Consider the following 23,961-nt stretch of genomic DNA (forward strand, 5'->3'; position numbering starts at 1 on the left):
TCAAGCAGGGGATAGAACTGGTTTATTGGCACAATCATTCTTTGTTAAACTGGCAGGGTTAAGTAGTGACTCTACAACAAAAAAGCAGGTTTTTCCCAGGCTAGTTTCACTGTGGTGTCTGAGGCCAGTGGGTCACCCAGCAAACCAGGACCACTTAGCCATACAATTAGGAGACAACTGGCAAAACCAGTGCAGCTCTTCATTCTCAGTTGAGGTACACAAAAGAAAAACCCCTACTGGAAGACCATCGACTGAGGACAAGAGCAGGGAGGGCTTCCCACATTACCAAGGGAGATGGACGCAGATGCTCCGGAAAAAGGTTGCTTTTCCCAGAGAACTGCACTGGGCCATCAGTGCCTGCCACAGACCCAGGAAGTGACTAGCTTCGAGGTGCACCTGACAGCTGGTGTTTGTCCTCATCTTAAAGTTGGCGTTCCACTCTTTTGGAAAACCTGCAGCCAAAGCCCTTGGGTCTGTCCTGCTGGGAAGCTGGGCTGGTGGGATGGAGGTGGCAGGGGTGGCAGGCGGAGCCACAGCGGCAGACACTAACAGCACTAGTCTAGGGGGAGGGTGCAGGCTGTGATCCCTGTCATGGGATAAGGCTGGGAGGGCAGCTCTGATGGCAGGCGCTCTGGTCCAGTCGCTCACGCCTTGTCAAAAGCTTCGTGTATGTTAGGTGAACTCAAAGAATAAAATACTCTCTTGTCTGCATCACTCACTCCCGGCACGGGTGGCTAAATGTAGAGGAAAAGTCCCTAAAGACTGGCCAACCAGGTCACAGCAGATTAGAACCTTCCCCAGTACATGTCAGTGCGTGGGATTCCAGCCACAATTTCTGATTCGATTCCACAGTGGTCCTCTCCTCTGAGGATTTTAAAGAGCCCTAGGGAGGCGGGGAAAAAGTAAGGCGTTTTCAAAGTATGCTCTTCTTCAGATGATGCCCCACTCTGTGGCCCAGGCTGGCCACAGACTTCATCCTTAGCCTAGGCATCCTGAGTGCTAGGGCTACAGCCACCATGTCCAGCAGCCTTGGACCTTGACCCTTGTTGATATGCTCAAGACTCGTCAGACCTAGGGTAAGCCACCTGGCCCCCAGCAGCATCTGAGACGCATCCCTCAGCTCCCCTCATATGCTACCCATGCAATGGGAACTGTGTACACAACCATGTGGGGCTGCTGGGTTCACAGATGTCTCTAGACCAAAGTATCTATACATGTAGGCAGGGCCACGCCTCAGGCCACAGCAGAGCGAAGGTGCTATGATGGTCAGACCCAAGGCTTGCAGTCTGAGGAAGGGGGCTGCCACTCACCATTATCACCCCAGTCAAGGTTCCAAGAGTTGGCGGCCAGCCAGTAAGGGACTCCGTTCTCTACTCCCCAGCCCAGGATGCGGATGGCATGGCCACCCAACATGTCACCGGCCTCATGCTTGTATACTCCTGAGGAAGAAAAAAGGCAGTTCTGACTGAACACAGGCCACTGCCTGCCCAAAGATTTCCCCACCCAGTCAGAAGTAACAGGCTGGAGATGGCGAGACGTCTCAGCAGTTAAAGGAGTACTGCCAGCTCTTCCAGAAGAGCCACGTGGCAGCTCACAGTCATCTGTAATTCCAGTTTCAGGGGGACCTAACATCCTCACACAGACATATGTGCAGGTGAAACCAAACCAACAAACAAATAACAAAACAAAAAGAGAAGTAACAGGCTGACAGGAACCAACTGGCCTCCAACATAGAAACCTCTAGAAGGCTGGAGGAGGGGCTCAGGATGAGCACTTGTTAGCGTGGCAAAGCCCTGAGCTGAATCTCCAGCACCAACAAAACCACAGCCCTTATCAGAGGGCTTCAGTGTGCGGTCTGAATAAGAACGGCCCCGTCGGCTCATACATTTAAATCAGTTACCAGGGATGGCGCTGTATGAAATGACTAGAAGGGGTGGAGAATGTGGCCTTGTGTGTCGCTGGGGGTGGGCCCAGTGTCTCTTGTACTGCGCACGTCACCGCCTGAGGATCAAGATGTCATTCTCAGCTACTGCTCCAGCATATATGGGCTGCCATGTCCCCTGCCGTGACAATAAGGGGCTCGCCCTCTGAAGCTGTAAGCCCCCATTAAATGCTTTCTTTCATAAGAGTTGCTTTGGTTATTTATGGTGTCTCTCCAGAGCAACGGAACAGTCACTAAGACAAAGAGTGTCTCTTTACGGCAGCTCGACACTGTCTATGACACAGGGTATCCACGGTATTAGGAGATTATGTAGCTATATGCCTGCATGTATATAAGGAGATGTAAAATGTGTGAGTGTGTTTGAGAAAGGGTCTAAAAAATCCAAGTTGGTCGCAAACTCACAATTCTGCCTCTACTTCCAAACGCTGGGATTACACATGGGTACCGCTATATCTGACTAAATCGTGTGTGTGTGTTTCAAACTCAGATATCTACCTGCCTCTGCCTTCTGGGTGCTGGAATTAGCAAGGTATAACCACCATGCCTGGCACTGTCAAAAATATTTCTGGAAGCCCATCGCATTTAAGTATGCAAATGTAAAAAGTGGGAATCCTACAAAAACACTGCTTGGTTGCCTTTAAAATGAAGATTCTGATAAACTCTAAGTTATGAAGCACATTTAAAGCCCAAGGGCCAATTATCTGATTTCTACCCTGAGAGTCTACCTACGTCAGGGATCATCTGCCAAGCATTATATATGGCTTGCAGAGCCTTCACTCCGTAAGCTCTGGTTCCTCTAGGCCAGTGGCTCTCAGCCTTCCTAATATGCTGAGACCCTTTAAAACAGTTCCTCGTGCTGCGGCGACCCCCAAGCGTGCAATTATTTGTGTTTCTACTTCACAATATGAATTGTAATGTAAGTATCTGATAAGCAGGATGTACCATCATTGTTATAAACTGAATCAAAGGGGTCTCAACCCAGAGGTTGAGAACCAGTGCTCTGGAGACCCCTTGACACTGTGAGCTGTTGATCACAAGCCACAGCTGTGGAATGCTGAGGTGATCTACACCTTTGCAAAGATAAAAGAAAGAGGAGTGACGGCGGCTATGAAAGGAAGAAGCACCAGCAAATAGGGAGCTGAGCTGGGCTGGCAGGGATGAAAAGGAACCCCACCCCTAGGGAGGCTCATGTGGAGACCATGCTCAGAGGGAGCCAGCGACACACTGCCACAGGCTGTCCAGACCAGAGGGCTGAGGAAGGAGACCAAGTCCCCAGGGCTCCACCCTCCCAAAGCCCCTGCCTTTCTTCCTGTGAGACCCTGAGCCCATGAACTCTGACCTCCTTCCAACCCTGGCTGCCCTTGGGGGTCAAAGGGTACCTGATTTGTAAGTCAAGAAGTCTCCATACACAGTAAGGGCACCCTCCACTGGGCCATTTTCATAGATTTCCTTCATGATCTTCTTCTCGTTGTTAGACACGCTGTAGGAGGTATACCCTGCAGAACAAAGCCAGTCAGGGGGAGGAAGTGCCTCCAGCCCCTCCAGCCCTCCAGAAGGGGGCAAGGAAGGCTTCCCTGGGTAAGGAGTAAGGAGAGCTATACAGCCCTAGAAGAGGCCAAGAAGACCACACGGTTTAAAGCCAGGTTCTGGCAAACCCCTTGCTAAGCAATTGTCTGCCTGGTCCCTTGGAGATCATAAGGGGCTGAGACAGGTTTAGAGTGTGAACCCAGGCTGATTATGAAGTGTGCAGCTCTGTCCAGTAGGACAGGTGTGAATACTCAGTTGCCCTTCTTGCAGCTCCTGGGGTCTCTCTGTGTAGACCGGGCTGGCCTCCATCTCTGCTGGGATTAAAGGTGTGTGCCACCCCCACCCCACCCTACCCCACCCCACCCCATCCCTGGCTCTGGACTCTTAACACTCAACGATACCAGCCTCTTCTTCCCTCGCAGGCCCCAGCTTACCGTAGTGCTTATCTTCTTTGTAGGATGGGGAATAGCCGGCCTCACAGCTCTTGACGCACTTAGGAGTCTCTCCCTCCCCAGTGCACTGGGGCCGGGAGCCATTGACATGATGCTCACACGGGGGGATGGTGTAAGGTAAGCAGCCTGACAGATGGAGGAGACAGGATGTCATCAGCCTGTGAGACCCCCCCTCCCCCAGGATAGGTAGAACTAGGGTGCAGCCATACCATGTCTACACCCTGTGGGGGCCGCTCCTGTATTGAGGGTGGTCTATCTATCTACCAGCCAGCCCGTGACCTTCCCCTTACAATAGAAAAAGAAAACCACCAACACTTGCCTAGGAGATCCACCTGAGAGACCGGGGTTATATGCGCACACTCACTCACCTATGTGAGAATTGTAGAGTCCACCAGAAACCAGGCCTTTGCTTACCCAGAAGCTCCATGCTGCAGAGGGATAGCCACCATTACAGCTGAAAAAGAATTTTTTTTTTTTTTTTGGTCAATGGCGCGATACTTCGTGCTGTTCCCACATACCACTACGTGGCACAGACACCAAGGTCATCCCCAGGGAGACACTGCCCTCACAGGACTCCTCCCACAACCCAACATTCCAATTCATCACCGTCCCTCCACCAGGGATTTAACTAACTTCCATCTCCATCCATAAGGCCACAAGGACTCTTTTTAACGTGCATATTAAACTGAGCTTCAATACTCCCCTTTCTGAAACAGTAGTTCTCAACTGCACCATTTCCTGGAGTATGGCAGCCCCTCCCTTATCTGTAGTTTGATTTCTTTCTTCCTTTTTTTCCCCTTGAGGCAGGGTCTCTCTATGTAGCCCTGGCTGTCCTGAAACTCGTTATATAGACCAGACCGAAATCTCCTGCTCAGCCTTCCCAAGTGCTGAGACTAAAGGCATGCGCCACCACACCCAGGGTAGTCTGACTGCTGAAGTTTTAGTGATGCCATCAACTAAGGTCCAAACATGTTAGGCGAAACTTTCCAGAATTCATTCCTCAGCTTTAAACTGCACATCGTTCTGAGTAGCGTGATAAGACCTCACACTCCCTGGTCCAACTCAGCACAGAGTATCAAGCATCTCCGTCCAGAGTGCCCACTGGGCCTTCGCTCCTATCACTAGTCAACTGAGAGCCATCTTCGCTATCAAACCCACAGCTGTGATGCTGCCGGGTGGGTTCAAGCTACCCTTGACGGCTAAGCCTAAGAGGGGTGATGCTGGCAGCTCAGACATGTCAAACGGAAGCTATAAACGCCTTCTTCAGGTGAAAAGGCACAAGTTCTGAATGTAATGAGAGGAAGAAAATCATAAAGTAAGGTTGCTGAGGTCGGTAAGGACAACTTCTCTGCCTTTGATTATGAAGCGAGGAGGACTCATGTAGGTTCCCTTGCCACCCACTGGACTCTGAAGAGACACAGCCACAGCGGAATGTATGTTCACCTAAGATGGAAACAAGCCTTGAGGGAACAGGCCAACACTGGGTCATGCCCCTGGCTTAAGGCATCCACTTGGGTTGAGGGCTGTATTTAGGAGAGCCCCTTGAGAAACAAGGTGTGCTGTCCCTCGCAGCTCTAATGCACTAGGCAGACTATGGAAGTGTGAGGCTCTGCCTGGTGAGACGTGGGAACTATACCCTTCCTCTCCTCTTCCTGCGGCTCCTAGACTATTGGTGTGAGGCCCAGGCGCATTTCTTTTGGAACTCTCAGGAGTATCTAACCTGCAACATTGTTACAGACTAAGGGCCAGATGACACTGGTGAGCACCTGAATTACAGACTGTTTAATGTGACCCCCCCCCAACCCCTCACCCACCCACCCCCACCCCCACCCACCTCCAGCCCCAACTATGGCCTGCCATCCTTACAGACCAGAGCAGTATGTGTCCCTGAGCTGGGGGTGGGTTAGGATTGGGGACAAGTGAGGACAAAAGCCAGACAGGAAACAGCAAGCAAGCGCGTTTAGAGCCCATGTCCTGCCAGGACTCTACCCCCACTGAGCTGAGGTTCCAAGAAACTCAATGGTAGCTACTCCAACAGTGTGCCTGAGTCCCTCACGTCTCCCTCTGTCGCAGCCATGAAAACAGCTTTCCCCTCCCTAGGGAGCCCTGAGTTACTCAGTGCAAAGGAGGACGGGGCTAGGCTCCCCAGGAACAGGTGGCCAACACTTACCCATCCCCACACTGCATACCACAGCAGGTGAGCAGGTCCTGAGCAGACACCTCCACGTTGACTTGGCCTTTGGTGTGGATGCAGATGCGGTCAGACATGGCTTCTGCTGCCCCAAATGCCTGTGGTAATAGTAAGTCCCACCTCAAAAGGAGCCCGCCTTGCTCGAAGCACCGAGGGCTCTCAATCTTCTGAATGATTAGACCCTTTCAATGTCAAGTGAGGCTCCTGGGCTCACACTTAGCATCAAAGAGACCAATCAAGGCCTTCTGCCTGTGGAATTGGCTCACACGGAGCAGATGGGAGCCAGCATGGGCACAGGAGAGCCACACAAGGAGCCAGTGTGACTGACTGACCCGTTCATATACGGGGAGATGAAAGGACTGTGTAGATGGCCACCCAACATTGGGAACATATATTTAATGCCATTGGACTGTATTAATTAGTTAAAAGGGTTGCATTTTCTGCCTTGACTATTCTGCCACAACTGAAAAAACACAAGACAGCTTGCTGACAAACAGAACATTCCTGAAGCTGTGTTGGATCAGAGATGCTGTTTACGGAGGGAAAGTGGCTTCACAGCCTGTGCACATGGACCTAGATATAAAAAAAAAAAACCCACTGCCCATTCCTCATCGTATGTCCACCATTCACTTTATCCTTGCAGTAAATCCCAACAAACAGTGAGGGAAAGAAACTGACTTCAAATATTTTCTCACTTGCCTTGTCACAGCTGGTCCCCTCCCTAGATATGCCGAATCTCCGCCCTCCCCAACCAGCAGGATCTTACCCAACAAGAGCCGCAGGACCCCTGGTCTCTAATCTCACTGATGGTCGGGCATTTGGGCCACTGTTTCCGTGCATCAAAATTTTCAGGTAGATCTATGTCCTCTATGTCCTCAGTAAACCCAACCCTGGGCAAAAAAAAAAAAAAAAAAAAAAAAAGACTGTTACAAACTGCAGTTCACTCCCTTACCCCTGAGAGACTCAGAGAGCAGCTGTCCCCAGATTAGGGGTCATCTCCTAGAGAGGAGGCGAGACACAGGCAGGTGGCATCCTTTACCACTCTGCAGTGGGGCTCAGCATTGTGTACCTTCCCTCCTATGCTTATTTAATGGAGATCGGTCAACTGTCCTACCCACGCGACACAGGTAAGTCTCCCCCGCTCCAACCCTATTCCTCTTCTTGTTCTTCTCCTTCTTCCTCCTCTTCTTCCTCTTCCTCCTCCTCCTTCTTCGGCAGGGTCTGGCTATGTAGCCCAGGCTAGCTTAGGACTCTTCATCCGCCCACCTTGACCAAGTCCTTAGTCTTACCTCATCACATCTCATTCAAGCCACCTGACAAGGATTCTCCAGGGTGATAGTTAGGTTGGTATAGTGGATGCGCAGGGGGAGGCAGCTGTGATTCGTCCTTTTCTTTCAGTTTGACTTAATCAGTGTGTGAGTGGTTTGCCTGTATGTGTGTCTGTGCACTACGTGTGTGTGTGGGGCCCTCAGAGGTCAGAAGGCATTAGCTCCTCTGGAACTGGGGTTATGGATGTGTTTAAGCCACCATATCGGTGTCAAGAACTGAACCCAGATCCTCTGAAAGAGCAACAAGTGCTCTTAACTTGTTGAGCCATCTTTCCAGGCCTGGCATTCATTCTATTTCCTTGAGGAGACATTTAGCAATGCCCTAGGGTCCATGTGCCTAGACGAGGTGTTACAGCTGTCTACAGACAGCATTCAAATTCTCCCCTCAGGTCTGCAGAAGTAGCTGACAGCTTAGCCCCTGTCAAGCATGTGTGCCCAGACTGGTGTGGGGGCTGGGTATAGGGGTGTGTGTCTGGCAGGAAGTTCAAGGCCACAGCAAAAGCCCCCAGGGCACAGCGTATCCGAGGACTACACTGTGTGTCTGTCATCAGATCAGAAGGGAGAGCGAAGCAGAGACATGCAGTGTGAACCTTTGCTTCTCTATGCAGTGTGCCTGGTTCTAAAGCAATGCCTTCAGTCTTCTCCCACCGCTCTGACTTGGACTTCCTAAAATACTACACAGTGCCCTGCCTAGCGCCTGACTTAAGACAACATCATCAGCATCCTTAGCAGACATCCCCAAGCCTTGCTGAGAACAATATCCACAGGGGAATAAGCACCCATTGCAGTTTTCCAGAAAAATGAAATATTAATGGCAGCTCCTATGGACTGTAGCCACACCTCAACTGCCACGCCTGGGGCCTCACGTGAGGATGTGAGACGCCTTGGAGATAAGGGAGCAAATCCAGGATTTGAGACAGTCTCTGAAGAACACACCGAGGGAACTCAGAGGGGGCTTCCTCTGTCTCTCCCTACACCCCAGCATTAGCACCACTGCTCACGCGCCAGTGTGGGGGGGGCATGTCTACTCCAGAATGTGTCACTCACTTTTCTGGCAGCTTGGGTCCACCGAGTTTGGTACCACACAGTCTCTTCACGTAGCTCATGTCAACGTTGTAGAAGTTGCGTCCAGCCTGGAAGAAAGTCACACCAGGACAGGTCATCCACTGACCCAAGGGGTTTCCCAAGATGGGGATGTGTAGGGCAGGGGTCCTCCCCGACTCGGGGAGCTGGGGAGCCAGGCAGAGTGATTCAGGGTCGGAGCGCAGCCCTCAGGCCATCGTGTGTTCTCTAATATGTCTTCAGTTGTTAGTGGGAGACCTGCCCCAAGACCTGGGAGGAAATGATGGCAGGGAAGTAGTAAGAAACCATCTCATCTTCCGTGGTAGCTTCCCCAGGGTCCACCTGGCTCTGGAGCTCACATCCCTCCACACACCTCCATGTACGAGAGTGTTCACACGTTTGTGTGCTCCCACGCACACAATGTGGAGACCAGAGAGGAAGCTGGCGTGGTCTGTGAGCTTCAGCTTCCAGAAAATCATGTCCTACGGCCAGTTCATCACCTCTGAAGCAGTGTGCACAAGGTGACCCAAAGCAGGGACCCACAGAGACAGACAGACAGACAGACAGACAGACAGGAAACCGCAGCACAGCCTACCCGCCACGTTGAATTCTGTTTGTTGACGTAGTTAATCAGGTCATCCGACAGTGGGTGGAAGGAAGGCTTGCTGTGGGCACTGGCCAGTGCCAGCAGGCACGAGAGATAGACCAAGGACCACCACATTCTGGGAGCCAGATCCTGCACCCACCTAGAAAGGACACAGGTAGCATCAGAACAAGTTCCACACGAGGGTAACTGCTCAGGCCTCCCGGCTGCCTTTACAGTCCCTCTGTGAGAGAAGCGTGGTTTGATGGGGCACTGTGGCAACTCAACAGTATGGGTGTCACCTCCTGGCTATTTTTAAATTGTATGTACCTGAGGAACTAAGTCTAACAGATTCTCCCCAGAACAGTTACTTTAGGCTGGATGTGGTGGTGTAAATCCAGCACTGGGAGTCTGAGGTGTCAGTGTTCAGCCTGGGCCATGTGGCTATATAACCTGACTAAAAGTCAATCTGCGTAAGTCCTAAGAAGAGGCAATGCGGGAAAAAAAACTAAAAGAAGTAATGTTCATACGCCTCACTTAAAAACATTTTACGTTTATTTTGTTTGTATGTGCACATGATTGTGTACGGGTCGGAGGACAACTTCCGGGAGCTGGTTCTTTCTTCTCCACCTCAGGCTTGAGTCATCTCCCCAGCTCTGTGAGCCCCACTCCTGGCACATTTCAAGCCAGCTGCTAGGAACTAAGGAAGCCTACTAACTACGCCAGGGGCACCAGGCTCCCAGAGCTCCTGTGGTCAACCAAGGGCTTTGCTTCCTGGTCCTGAGAAGGAAAACTATTACATCAATACCTTGGCCCTTAGACCTTATAAACTAGCTCCAGAGTCAGGAGACCAGTCATTTCCAGCTCAACCTGTGAGTCACCCTCTTAGGCAAACAGCTAATAAAGGCAGGGTCTTTCCTGGGTGCTGACACGCGGCCTAAGCCTGGTGGGAGCAGCAATAGGTGTAGGTAGGCGGGGGCCCTGTCCTGACTCTAGGGCTTACAGGAGGGAGTGCTCTCCATCAAGGTCAAAGGTCAAAGGACATACTCCTGCCTACTTCCTCAGTGCTGGATCACAGGCATAATATTGTCCTGAAGGAAAACTAAAAATCCTCCTTTGAGCTCAAGCAACAGAGTTGTGTCCTCAGTGTTAGAACAACAGTCTGGTGGGTATGTGATGAGTTCGAGGCGGGGGGGGGGTCTGAGCAGCAACCCATCTGTAAGAACAATGTGTTGTACACGCAGCAAGTCTCCAGTGGAGGCCTTCACAATATATTATAAATATAAATAAATCACATTGTATTTATGTATTATAAACCATATTTCTATTATATATAATACCATAAAATGTATTATAAATAGATTAAAACCCACAAATATTATAAAATGCCAGGTGATACTGGCTCAGAAACATTCTATTAAAAAGGAGAAGGAGGAGGAAGAGGAGGAGGAGGAGGAGACGACCACTCAAAACTCATCTTGGGTGTGGGAAGAGTGTGCGGGGGCCAGGAAAAGAGGAAGTGACACACTCCTGCAAATGTGCTTGTACAGCTGGTTGCCTGTCCTTGGAAAACAAGGAGGGCCAACTCTGTACACCTGGCTCTCCCCAAAAAATTGCTACATGGTGCAAAGACCATAGAAACATGCAAGTCTGAGCTGGTTATGAGGCAATGCTTGCAATCCCAGGGCTCAGGAAGCCAAGGCATCAGGGGGCAAGGGCTCATGTCTAGCCTTGGCTATACTCTGATACACAGAACAAAAAAACGAGGGAAAAGCCCCAAACAAAACTAACTCTCTGGAAAGCCTAAAACCGGCATAAAACATAACCTGTTAGGCGTCACATTAAAATTAAAAGTCTTATGCTGTGATTTGTCTCTGCAGGTAAAGGTGCTTACTGCCAAGCCCAATGACCTGAGTTCGATCCCCTGCTTGATAAAGGAGCCAACTGGCTCTGACCTCCACATGTACACACATAATAAATAAACTTTAAAAGGTTTGTGTCCTAGATGAAACAAGACTTGAACATCAGCTGAAATGAAGCTGAGGAGTAGGTCATGGGCTTAGCATCCACGAGACTCTGGTTCCAACCGCAGCCCCACACACTCTCACATCAAAAACAAAGAGCATGATGGGAAAATGGATAGCGTGACTATAGAAAAAGTGCAAATGGTTAATGCAGACATGAATGCGTTCAACCTCAGCGAGGCACAGGTAAAAATTGAGAAACAGTCGGTCCCAGAGGCCAAAGCAGTTTGGTTCTTAGAGCCTGGAACCACCACAGAGAAGCCAGCCTAGACCTGTCAGCTGAAACCTGTATGCATGGGGTCAGCATTGAACCATCACCTGGACACATTTACCCCATATACAGTGACCCCCAAAACACAACTCAAGGATGCCAATGCCCACCGAGAAATTTGCATGAGCACAAGAACGTAAGTGAGACAAAAGTACAACGGCATAGTGCCTGTTAAATCACTACAAGTGGCATTGACAGTTCACAGCAGTCACTGAAAATGAACCACCCGAAGCAAATCACACTGCAGAAATGAAGTAAAACCACCCTAAGACAGTTAGGCAAGAAAGCAGACTGGGGGGGGGGGGGGACCCGGGGCTGTGACTACTAAGCAGGCAGGTCAGGTGCATAGGCAAGGTCCTGTCGCAAAGGCACGCAAAGGCACTGACTGCGCTTTGATGACTCTTATGGCTATGGTGCATCCGAGTGCCCCACAAAGGCTTCTGTGTAGAGCGCCCGGTTCTCAGCTGAAACAGGTGGTTTCAAAAGGTCGGGCTTGGAGGGAGGTCTTGGTGTAAGGTTCCTCCCTGCTGTTCTGTTTTCCCTTCTAGCTATGTAGGGCCCCTATCACAGGCATTCCTGACACAGCACCGGCATTATGGTGTGCTCTGAGGCAGGAGAGCCTGGACAGGAACCAAAACCATGGGGCCTGGCCTTGAACTTTTAGCCTCCCAGGCAGTGAGTTATTTGTGTTGTTGGTTGGTTGGTTGGTTTTTTGAGACAGTGTTTCTCTGTGTAGCCTTGGCTGTCCTGGACTCACTTTGTAGACCAGGCTGGCCTCGAACTCACAGTGATCCACCACTCCCGGCCAGGCAGTGAGTTATATAAATGCCCTTCTTTACAGTGCCCAGCTTTGGCTATCTCCTTATAATAGCAGAAAATGGTCTACCACACACATACACGCACATCTTTAAACAAACATGTTCCTGTATTTCAAAGAGTCCTCTCTCCTTTCCTTACCTCATCCCTCTAAGACTGGGTCTTGGGTGTAGCCCTAACTGGCCTGGAACTTGCTAGATAGACCAAGCCAGCCTTGAACTTACAGTGACCCTCTGACTTCTGCCTTTTGAAGGCTGCAACCGCAAGCGTACCCCCAACACACCTAGCAAGGAGCTCACTGTCTTACAAAGAATCACAGCCACACAGACCAAAGACCTTTGAAAAAAAATCACTATCTCCTGCCACCAGTAAGACTTCCTCCCTGAAGGCTTTCTATCCAACACACTTACTGTCCCCATTTCCACTGACTCATCGGAAGCCTGTCTCACATGACCATGTGTCATCATCGAATGGCCTCCGTGGTTATATTGTTAGATAATTGTTTCCTTGCTTTCTTCTTCTTCTTCTTCTTCTTCTTCTTCTTCTTCTTCTTCTTCTTCTTCTTCTTCTTCTTCTTCTTTTTTAAAGAAGCACTCTCTGACTTGTACTTAGCATCTTAACCTTTTTGTGCATTTTTCCGTATGTGTTCATGTTGGAGTATATGCAAGAGTGTTTGTATGTATGTACCTCTGGAGACCAGGACAACAGCTGTTGCTCAGGTGACATCCAGCTTATTTCCAAACAAGGCCTGGACCTTACCAAACAGACAAGGCTGGCTACTGCCAGTGAGCCTGTCTCCGTCTCCCCAGGGCTGGGATCGCAAGTGTGCACCAACACACCTGGCTTTTTTTTTTTAAACATGGGTTTGGGGGGAATCACTCGGGTTCTTGGGAATCACTCAGATCCTGTGCAAACCTTTTTTCAGCCAAGTCATATCCTAAACCCCAAACCTGACTCTTTCCTCCAAGACAAGAGACACTGATGCAGAAACACTGGAGCATTGTCCACTCCCTGGGGTTAAAATCTGGATAAAGGAAGGGGTTGGTAAGTCTGTTAGTGTCTCCTAGGTTGAAGGACTGACATATTTGGGTTCACACCATACTCTCTTAGAGAATAAGAGTGTCCTGAGATGCCCCATAGAGACTTGGCATCTGTTGAGCTGTTAAATATAAGCTAAATATAAATGTTATATATATGTAGAGAGGCTCGTTTCCATGGTAATGTGAAACTTTTTAGTTTCTGTGGTGGCAAAGAGCACAGGCACTCTCATGCCCCCATGGGTTTCCAGATTCCATAGCCTACAGCCCCGGCCACTGCAGTCACAGGACACTTTTTGGGAAGCTCAGTTTCCAATGGTTTTGGAGCCCCTCCCCTTACCCCTGGACTTTATCCCCATCACCAGGTCTCTGCCCAGCTGCAAACCTAGGTATCGAGGCTCCAGTAGCTCAAACGTAAAAAAAGACTTCACCCCCAAATCCCTAGGTTCTCCACTCCTCCTCCAAGAGGCTGGGATCAAGATGGGATTCACCTGGTCACCAGCCACTGTGGCTGCATGAAGAGGCCACGCTCTCCCAGAGACTGGACACCAACATCCAGATCTTGGTTCAGCCACTGTCACCCTTGGACGGCACCCTTCTCTGAGGCTCAGCTTCTGCACCTCGGAGGGGGTAATGTTGGAGCACCATGTTGCTAGGTGATGTGAAAAGCACAGAGGGGTAGGAAACCCTGCCTCAGTGCACAAGGAGAGAAAGATGACCACTAGCTAGGGCAGGCTCTACCCCGCCCCCCACCTCCCCTCTCCCCTCCCCCACCAGCCAGTCCCCCACCTTCTAGCTTGTGCTGGATAATTCCAGTTTATTCCAAACCCACTCTTAAAGCCTCCACTTGGCAGGAGTCTGAATTAAAACAAGCTTCCACCCTCAGGAAAATCCACAAGCCTTATCAAAAGGCTTGAGGGTCCTGACACTGTCGCCTGACGTGTGTGAAGCCTGCTGTCCCGACCCAGAGCACCAGGAGCTGATTCCCTAAAGTCTTCCCAGTCTTCCCAGACATCACACACACAGGCACTTTGGTGACACTGCGACAGTGACAATGACAAGCTAAGCTGTCCATAACCTGTCAACCTGTCACGGGTTTCACGTCTTTGCCTGAAATAGCCACTGGCTTTCACTTCCCCTAGCTTAGCCAACACTTACTTCCCTTTATTTCCCAATTCTGTGATTTTTATTTTTAGTTAACAGAAAGTCTTCATTTCACAAAAGAAGAGGGCTAGAACAGACGAGAACATTCACCGCTAACTAGCCTCCTCTTCCAGGTGTGCAAGCAGAGGGCTGTTGTGGGCACAGTTTATTTCTAGCTCAAGTCAGCTGGTCCTGGGTTCCACAGCTCTCTTCTTTTCCAAACCTATATAGCAACAGCCCAATCACTTCCCAAACTAGCGGATGCCCTTCCTCAAATACAGCCCCTGGGACTCTAGAAAAAAAACAGAATATCCATTCATGGAGAAGCTGATGCCAGCGTGAAGGAAACCCGCATGTAATGACACCTTAAAAATTTGGGGGGACCCCAAGCTCTCTTGGGTAGTCACACAGTCTTAGGCAGAGTAGAGTCTAAATATACAATCTAAAGGCTGTAAGGAGGCAGAATATGTAGACCCTAGAGTCCCATAGGCCACCTGCCACAGGATAGTTTGCGCACACACACACACCCAGAGCAATCTTCCTCCTTCTCTCCCTGATAGCAGTACAGGAACACCGGCGGGGCTGACCTCTCACACACCAGCTCCAGACTATCAGAAGCATGGGATAACTTCATTTGCCAGCAGCCACAAACTGTGACACAAGTGTGCAAGGGGCTCTACACCAGGAAGGTGGGACAAGAGGACGGGGAGGCCTGCGGGGACCATGAAACCGCACTTTATGGGCTTCTCTTCCATAACAACAAGCTTGTCTGGGCTTTGCCTGTCATTAAGGGCACCTGCTCCTCAAGTTTTGACCACTTCAGTCTACCCACAGAACAAGACCTTGGGATCTTCACTTCATTTCCCTCTGACTGGTTTGCCCGGTTGCGTCCAATGCCGGGGGCAGCTATAATGGGAATAGATGTCCTAGTCTCAAAGGTGTGCAGAGCAGAGCAGACCTGAAGGAGGCCAGGGACTCCCCTTTTGGCTCAGTCTGAATCACAGCCTTGACGTGGGCTTCCAGATTTCACAGCTTTGCTCCTAGCAGGGAATTGTAACTGATTCATGGCTGACCCTTAAGAAGAACAGCTTATAAGGGCTGCCCACAGCTACCATCCACTCACGGCAAACCTGGAAGAGGAGGTTAGAGACGTCACTCGGAGGCTGAACTCTTACTGCTCAATTGAGAATAGGCCTCTGTAAGGTCAGGCTGTAGGCAGGCCTGCAGGGCATTTTCTTAATTAAGTGATTAAGGCGGAAGGGCCTAGCCCATCCTGGGTGGGGCACCCTTGGGCTGGTGGCCCTGGGTTTTATCAGAGAAGGCAGCCTGACAAGCCAGCAAGCAGCACCTTTCCATGGCCTCTGCATCAGGCCTTCCAGCTTTCAGGTCCCAGCCCTGTTTGAATTCCTGTCCTGACTTTCTTCAATGATGGGCTACAATGTGGAAGTGTAAGCCAAATAAACCCTTCCCTCCCCAACTTACTTTTGGGCATGGTGTTTCATCACAGCCAATAGTAACCCTAACTAGGACAGGCCCTCATTTAAGAGGGAAAAACATTTAATTGTTGGTAGAAAACAAGACAATTTGTCTGGACAGTCAATGTTCCCAGAAACCTTTGCTCTCCAACTCTTCAAGACCTGTAGAGATGCTTCCGAGACGCTCGGGCTAGTATATTATTCCCCAAGTCTGCTCCTAGACTATACACAGTGCAAGGCTTTTAAAGACCTTGAGATGTAAGATGAGATTAGTGTTCTATGCTTCTCAGCCTGCTCCCTAATTCGACTGCAGGCTAAATTAAGCTCCAGGCTGGCCAGACTGAGGCCCAGGCAGATAGGTAATGAAGCGACAGAAACACTTTGTCTGTCAGCTGGCTACCTTCTCCTTTTGGGGGGTGGGGGGGAGGTGCCAGGAAGAAACAGTCCCTCTCAAGGCTTATGGAAGTGACAGACAGAGCTACTCCTTTGGAAAGTGGCCTCCTTGTACCAGGCTGGGGGCAGCCACCAGCAGGCAGAGCCACCAGATACAACCTCCAGTCAATGCTGACTCCAGAGCTCTCTATGCACACAGCAGTCCGCGTTCGGCTGTCCTGGGGCATGATTATCCTAAAAAAGTATCCCAGTTTGAGACCAGGGATACACTTCAGCGGGCAGAGTGCTTGCCTGGTGTCCTGGTTCAGTTCCCAGCATCCATTAAAACCAGAGGTACTGACTGGTATATGCCTGTAACACCAGCTCACAAAGAGGCAGGGTAAGGAGTTCAATGTCATCCGTGGCTACACTGAATTCGAGGCCCACCTGGAATCTAAGACTATGTCTCAGAACACGTCCTTTCCCTATCAAATGTCCTACTTGGTGTGAAAAAAAACTATGGCCGCCGTACTATCTGTAATAAAGCCTTATATGCCGATGTTTATTCTACTATTTGATTAGTGAATCAGAGCACAGCCCCAAACCCAGAGGGGATCAATAAGTTGAGAATGAGTGGCAGGCTCCTTGAATCCTGCTGGGGTTTGACAGACCCTTGACTGGCACAAGCTGGCCATCTGGCCTTGTGCAAGCTGGGAAGAACATGTGACTGCTGTGGGTGAGCAGCTCCTGCCTGGGCTAGATCAGCAGGTCAGAGGGTCAAAGGGCAGCCAACTCTGCTCTGAGAGCAGATTATCTTTAGAGTCCTCTCACGGTCAGTGGATGTTAACCCGGCACTCTTCCGCCCAGCCTGCTGGAAAAGTGTTATTATCTTGGCCAGACTATAGAGTCGCTGACCCCGCCCTCCCCCAAATAGGTCAACAGTAGAGATCACAGACTACAGGTCCTTCCCAGCATCTATAAACTCCTATAAAATGACAGTTTTGGAAAAGAGCCCTCCAGTCCTGTAGAAAGCTTCTACTTCACATGGAAACTGGAGGCATGAGAAGACACCACCGGGCAAGACCCTGAGTGGACATACCTGAGTAAGGATCACTCAGCGCTAGGGGATGGCATTCTAGGTCACATTCCACCACCATAACCTAAGTGACTGTAATCATTTCACGGGCTTGCAGGTGACTTCACTTTGACAGAAAGTCCCCCAAGCTCACATACCTCCTGAACTTTAAAAATTAGAAACTAGGGCTTGGAGGAGATGGTTCAGAGGCGATGGCATCGCTGTGCAGCCATGAGGACCTGGCTTGAACCCCTTAATAGGGAGTCAGAGAAAAGAGAATTCCTGGGGCAAGTTGGCTAGACAGACTAACTAACCAAATGGATAAGTCTCTGGGTGTCGCCGGCCCTGCCTCATGAATCGGAGAGCGGATCAGGGAACGCGCCTGCTGTCAGCCTCTATCAGGTGCTACCCACTCACCAACATATATACACAAAAAAGTACTTAGAAACTACATCCAATTGCAGATACCCAGCTTTGTGACCTAAAGAACCCACACAGCTGTAGATGTGTGCTGGCATATAAGCTTAGCACTTAAAAGGCACAGGCTGAAGAAGTCTCGAGTTTAAGGTTATCTGTGGCTACCCATCAAGTTTGAAGCCACCCTGAGCTATGAGAGATTCGATCTCAAAAAACCAAAACCCAAAATTTTGGGGGGGGGGGTTTGCTTTCTTGAGACAGGGTCACGCATGTAGCCCTGACTGACCTAGAACTCACTATATTAGAAAAGGCTGGCCTTGAACTCCCAGAATGCTTGGATTAAAGTAAAACACTACCACACTGAGATAAAACTCTAGCACTAAAACAAAACAAACAAAAAAACAAAAAAACCCAAAGCTGAGCAGTGGTGGCATATCACCTTTGATCCTAGCACTTGGGAGGCAGTGGCAGGAAGATCTGTGAGTTCAAGGCCAGCCTGGTTTACATAGCTGAGTTTCAGGACAGGCAGGACTACATAGTAAGACCCTGTCTCAAATACAGAAAGAAAAAGACTAAAGCTAAATGTCCTGGTTATGTCAGGGTGCACACCTGTAATCTCAGCACTTGGGAGGTAGGCAGGAAGAGCAGTTCAAAGCCATCTCACCTATGTGGTGAGTTCCTCCTGTCACACTGCCACCCATCCCCAACAAATTAAAACCACCTTTAAATCCGCAGGTATCAGCATCAGCGAATGTCATAAACCAAGTAAATAAGACAGGTGATGAAGTTACATAAAACAGCTTACAGACCGATACGTTGTATTTCAAGTGCAGACGCAGTTAAGAGTAAGGAAAAGAACAGCTGCCAAAGTCCCAGTGAAGGACAAAGCAAGTTCAGGAGCCAAACCGACCATGTGGGGAGGGCACACACCTCTATCCGAAACCTGAACCTGGGAGGCCTCAGGTCTGCAGAAAGGGATGTTGGGGTTCAGGCTCAAACTAAAAATGACTGCTAGGTAGGGTGGACTATACAGGGTAATACCTGTCTCAAAAAACCAAGAGGGATAGTGGAAGGAGGAGACTGGCTGAAGCTGGCTGGGTATGACACAGTCCAGCAGCAGAGAGCCAAGGCTCTGGGTTGGATCTCAGCAGGACAGCTATGACAGTTTCAGCGTGCAGCCCAGCTACACCCCTACAACGTCCACCATGCTCGGTGTAGGACTCCAGAGCCCGTCCTCCACCCTTTCCTAGGCAGCTCCAGGGGAGTGCCCAGACGACTGGGACATGGATTCGGGAGTGTTAACTAAGCAAAGACAATACACTCTTTATACATCATGCCTTTACACACCTCGCCTTCTGCCGGCCCCGCCACCTCCCTGGTTTCCTTTTTGAGGTTCAAAAGTTCAACCGCCTATAGTTCAACCTCACACATGTGTAACAGTTTCCTCACATCGGACCATTAAAAGTCAGCGGCCAACCTGAGACCCTAAAGGTTTCCACCCCTACCTACCACATAAGGGCTTCCGCTTAAAACTGCCGGATCAGCAACTCCAGGCCTCCCTCCGCTGCCTGAATGGTCTGAAAACACTTGCTCCAATACATCAAGAGAAGTCCTGCAAAGCCTCTGAAGCCACCTGGGCCAATGAAGCAGCACACACGTGAGGCCACACCTCACCCCCTAGCAGTCCCTGTGGGACTAGGACACCAGTCTTTAAGGAGCAGAGGTCACTTTCCTCCAGGGTGCCTTCTTCCAAGCCCGCCTTTTTTTTTTCTTTTTTTCTTTTTTTTCTTTTTGAGGGAAGGAGAGTTTTGAGGTAAACTGGTTTCACTCTACAGTCAAACTGTCCTGGAATTCATTATGTAGCCCAGACTGGTTTCCAATGCACAGAGAATCCTCCTGCCTCAGCCTTCCAAGTGCTGTCGTTCACTACCTGGCTCTAGTATGCCTCTGGAGGCTCTCGGGAGTTTTAGGTCCCCATGGCCAGGCTATGGGAAGCAATTCTCCCCCAAAAGGGCTGTGAGCGGAAAAAAGAGAGGACCTTCACCAACGTTCTGCACGCGCTCCCCTTCTGGATCTGGAGCGGCACCTGGGGATCGGTCTTCCTGTGACACCCCACAAAGTGTTAAGTTTCCCTTTGAACCCCCACAATCTACCTCCCTTCCCAACAGGTAAGATCTGGTCAGGAGGAGGCAAGGTGAGGGTGGGCTGTAGTCCTTTCTCCAGGGCCCCAAGGGACCAAGTCCAACTCACTTATCTCCTAGATCGGCACACCCGAACACCTTGCCAGTGCAGAGCCCACACCGCCTCCCGCATGCTACCTGGACCGGCCAGCAAGGGTCCTGACTGAAGGATGCTGTCTTGCCTGTACCTCTTCCCCACCACGCTCCTATTATCTTGGCCATCCTCCTCCAGAGAAAGGGACTGCAGCCCCAATCCTCTACTCCGTTTTGCTTCTCTTCCTGTTTCTCGGTTTAACTCTTCGTGCAGGTCCATGCACCACAGCCACCCACTACCAGGTTCCTGTTTTTCAATAGAACCGGTCTTCTAAGGTGCCAGGCACTGCGTGGGTTTGTATATGGAAAGTTCCCGGGGCAAATTCTTTTAGAATAAACCACAAACATGCACTAAATGCACGTCGATACTCGCCCTAAGCACCCCTGAGACCTGGAGCCAGCTGGCTGGAAGGAGAGCCAGGGCAGAACCCTTCCCTGCAGGCTCCTCCCTCGGAGCTCTCCGAAGTCCCCAACTCCGCCCTTGGGGTGCGCCAAGGCCACTGGATGGAAGCAGACCCGCGAGGGGGTCACCAGGCCCGGGCCTAACGCGTGAAGGCCCTAAACTCTGCCCGCCCGCAGGAGTCTAGGACTCCTCTCCAAGAGGACCGCGACCCGCCACGGGGCGCAGCATCTAGGGCGGCGCAGGAACCGCGCCTGCGCCCTGGGCTGGCGAAGGGCCGATCACCGCCGCCCGTGCGCAATCCGCTCCCGCTCCCCGGGACCCCAGCCAAGGTGACTTCCGCTGCGGAGTCGCTCCCCCGACCCAGCCAAAGTGACTTCCGCTGCGCCCCGGGCACTCACCAAGCGCAGCACCGCTGCCGAGCTGAAACGAACCGCTCCTGACCGATCCGGTGCACCCCTAAGTACTCACGCAGCTCCGCCTGCCGACGTGCTGATTCGTCACGTGACTCGCCGGCCGCGCCCCTATCTCCGCCGGCCCCGCCTCTTCGTCCCAGGACTCTAAAGCCCCCTAGTCGGCTTCCTTGCCTCCCCTCTATTCTGAACCCGAAAGAAACGGCTTGGTTTGTCTGCTGTCTTCATCCGGCACAGAGATGCTCCCCAGGGACCTCCGCGGGAGCCCTGCACCGGGAAGATGTGGCATTGCCTACTGCATTCATCGGGAAGGCCCCGCTGGATCACGGACCTGGAAATGGGTGGCGACCCAGTGGAGCCTTCTGGTCTCATATTCTTAAGCTCAGACCATAATGGTTTAGTGCCTGGGCTTAGAAGTACTCAGACCAAGGAAAGCAATCAAAACTAGAACTGGGCTGAGGCTGGGCTGGGGCTGGGGCCCAGCGGTAGAGCCCTTGTCTACCAAGCCCAAAGCCCTGGGTTCAATCCCCCGTTTGTTTGTTTGTTTGTTTGTTTGTTTTGTTTTGTTTTTAAACAATGTGGGGCTGGAGAGATGGCTCAGTGGTTAAGAACACTGACTGCTCTTCCAAAGGACCTGGGTTCAATTCAACTGTCTGTAGCTCCAAAACCTGACAGCCACACACAGACATACATGCAGTCAAAACACCAAAAAGAAATTTAAAAAAAAAAAAAAACCCCAAGCCCCTTGAACTTCTGTGTTATGAAATTCAGAACTTCTGCCAGGTACATTAGTACCATGTAGGAGCCTTGTGTGGTAAGGCTAGCCAGCAAAGAAATTAGCTGACCTAGTCCTTCTGACAGGTCAGAACACCCCCCTACCCCCACCCCAGGGTCTCCCTTGAAGCAACCTCAGATCTCTCCAACCCTTAGGGGTTTACTTTGTAATATATATAGGAATGGCCCCATGAGAGCATGGTATTTTCCAGCCAGGCTTGTAAAGATAAGAATGCTGTGGGTCTAGCAGGCTCCAAGTTAAGGACAGGAATGGGAGTATGGTTACTGAACCCCAGGTGAGTAGAATGCCGAGGGGAAGTCAGGAAACCTGCGGGAAAGGCAGGTCCAAGGCAAGCTATACCGGCGGCTGACAACAGGTGGAAACTGGCTAGTCACTTCAGGGTAAAAAGCCCAAACAAACAAACAAAATGACCAGACCACTAAAAGCCAAACGTGTCCTGGGGCATGTCCAGAGACTTATCCTTGGCATCGGTTAGAGTGTCTAAGCCAAAAGTGTTTCTGGTTTTGCCAAGGCCAGAGGCTGCCAGAAGAGGGTCTTCATCTGTTTTCCACAAAGGAGTACCCTTCCCTGGAGGCCATACTGAGGACATGACCCCACACTGCAATGACCTAAAGACCTGGCATGAAGCTGAACCGACCAGCTTGTCCTCTTTCCTTCCTTCCTAAAGGCAGCAGGAAGCTCGACACGAGCATCCCACTCCCTCCCAGGACTCCTCCTCGTCCCATATTTGTTTTACGCTACCTCATTTCGGTTCTTATGTCTACCACACTGCTCCACCCCATCCCCTCCAGCACCCCAACACCAGGTTGGAGAGACAGAAGGTTAGAGGGGAAAGGGATGTTGAGTTCTTTTTGGACTACTTCCTACTGATTGGGGATGTAGAGTGCCTTGAGGCAAGTCCCGTCTTCATCTTGTCTGGGCATCTCTACTTCTTGTCTCTTCTCTCCCGACCACTTGACAAACCAGCAGGATGAACAGGTGTGCTTCCTTTCTTTGAGCTCTGGTCTTTGTATACCCTCTCTAGAGTCCCCAGAACTAGACTGTCTTCAGGGGGCAGCAGCATGCTCCCACCAGAGCACACCCGAGGCAAATAGTCAGCTGCTGTGGACAATCTGAAGCAGCCCCGTATTCCACACCTGGGATTAAAACAAAACCATGTTTACGTAACATAACTGGTTTTTTGTTTGTTTCGTTGTTTTGTTTTGTTTGTTGAGACAGGGTTTCTCTGTATAGCCTTGGCTGTCCTGAACTCACTCTGTAGACCAGGCTGACCTTGAACTCACAGTGATCCACCAGCCTCTGCCTCCCGAGCACTGAGATTAAAGGTGTGCACCACCAACCACCCCCGGCCATAACTGGATTTTTAAAGACACCAAAAGTCAAGCCAGGCCATGGTGGCACACACTTTTAATCCCAGCACTTGGGAGGCAGAGGCAAGAGGATCGATGTGAATTTGAGGCCAGCCTGGTCTAGAAAGTGAGTCCAAGACAGCCAAAGCTACACAGAGAAACCCTGTCTCAAAAAAATCAAAAATCAAGCAAACAAACAAAAACCACCAAAATTCTCACTACAACCCTCCCACTGCTCAGGAGTTCTGCCTTCTTTCTCTCCTTTCAGCTCCCCACAGTACTCTCCCTGTCCCCCCAAAACTCGCCTTCTGTGGTCCATGAAAGAAAAGAACCCAAAAGCCTCTGGCTTGCAGTGACCTTGATGGAGCTGAAATAGGCTTTATTTTAAACATTAACATAGTCTCATATTGCTGTCTGCCCGCCCCAGCCTGTCCTTAGAGCTGAGGATTCCAGACTGCAAGCCAGTGTTTTGATATGTTATCCTTCACACGGGCACACAGACTGCGGCAAATCCTTCCTTTATAGCACTCTGATGTGCCAAGGGCACGCGTGCGTTATCATAGTGCGTTCATCAAGAAGTCACTTTTGAAATAAGACAATGGCAAATACTCAAACATGACGTAAGCCTGTAGTGTCAACACTTGGGAAATTTGCAGGCTAGAGGGCCAATCTGAACTACACAGCATGTTCAACTTCAACTTGGGACTACACAAGACCCTGTCTCAAATGACCAACATGCAGGTGGGGGGGGCGTGCTGTGAGTACAGTTCAGTTGGTAGACATGCTTGACTGTATGCATGAAGTCCTGGATTCCATCCCTAGCACCACATAAAGCTGGCATCATGGCTCACAAACTCCTGAGCTACAAGCAGAAAGGTGGGAAGCTCAAGGCCACAGCACCAGTTAGTAAAAAGTGCTTCCCGACGGGCGTGGTGGTGCACGCCTTTAATCTCAGCACTCAGGAGGCAGAGGCAGGCGGATCACTGTGAGTTTGAGGCCAGCCTGGTCTACAAAA

General features: G+C 50.6%; 1 protein-coding gene across 1 annotated transcript; it reads right to left on the bottom strand.

Annotated features, from left to right (window-relative positions):
- Positions 1-20,939, bottom strand: CTSB (cathepsin B). Its single transcript, XM_084768269.1, has 10 exons — positions 20,790-20,939; positions 9,098-9,248; positions 8,488-8,573; positions 6,879-7,002; positions 6,092-6,210; positions 4,290-4,375; positions 3,904-4,047; positions 3,322-3,438; positions 1,311-1,439; positions 1-883 (listed from the first exon to the last, which is right to left on the bottom strand). The coding sequence occupies exons 2-10, from the start codon at positions 9,221-9,223 to the stop codon at positions 786-788; spliced, it is 1,029 nt and encodes a 342-aa protein (XP_084624395.1). The 5' UTR covers positions 9,224-9,248; positions 20,790-20,939; the 3' UTR covers positions 1-785.
- Between the last annotated feature and the right edge of the window lie 3,022 nt (positions 20,940-23,961).

This window comes from Acomys minous (assembly GCF_964271855.1).
Source record: "Acomys minous genome assembly, chromosome: 18".
Classification (NCBI taxonomy): Eukaryota; Metazoa; Chordata; class Mammalia; order Rodentia; family Muridae; genus Acomys; species Acomys minous.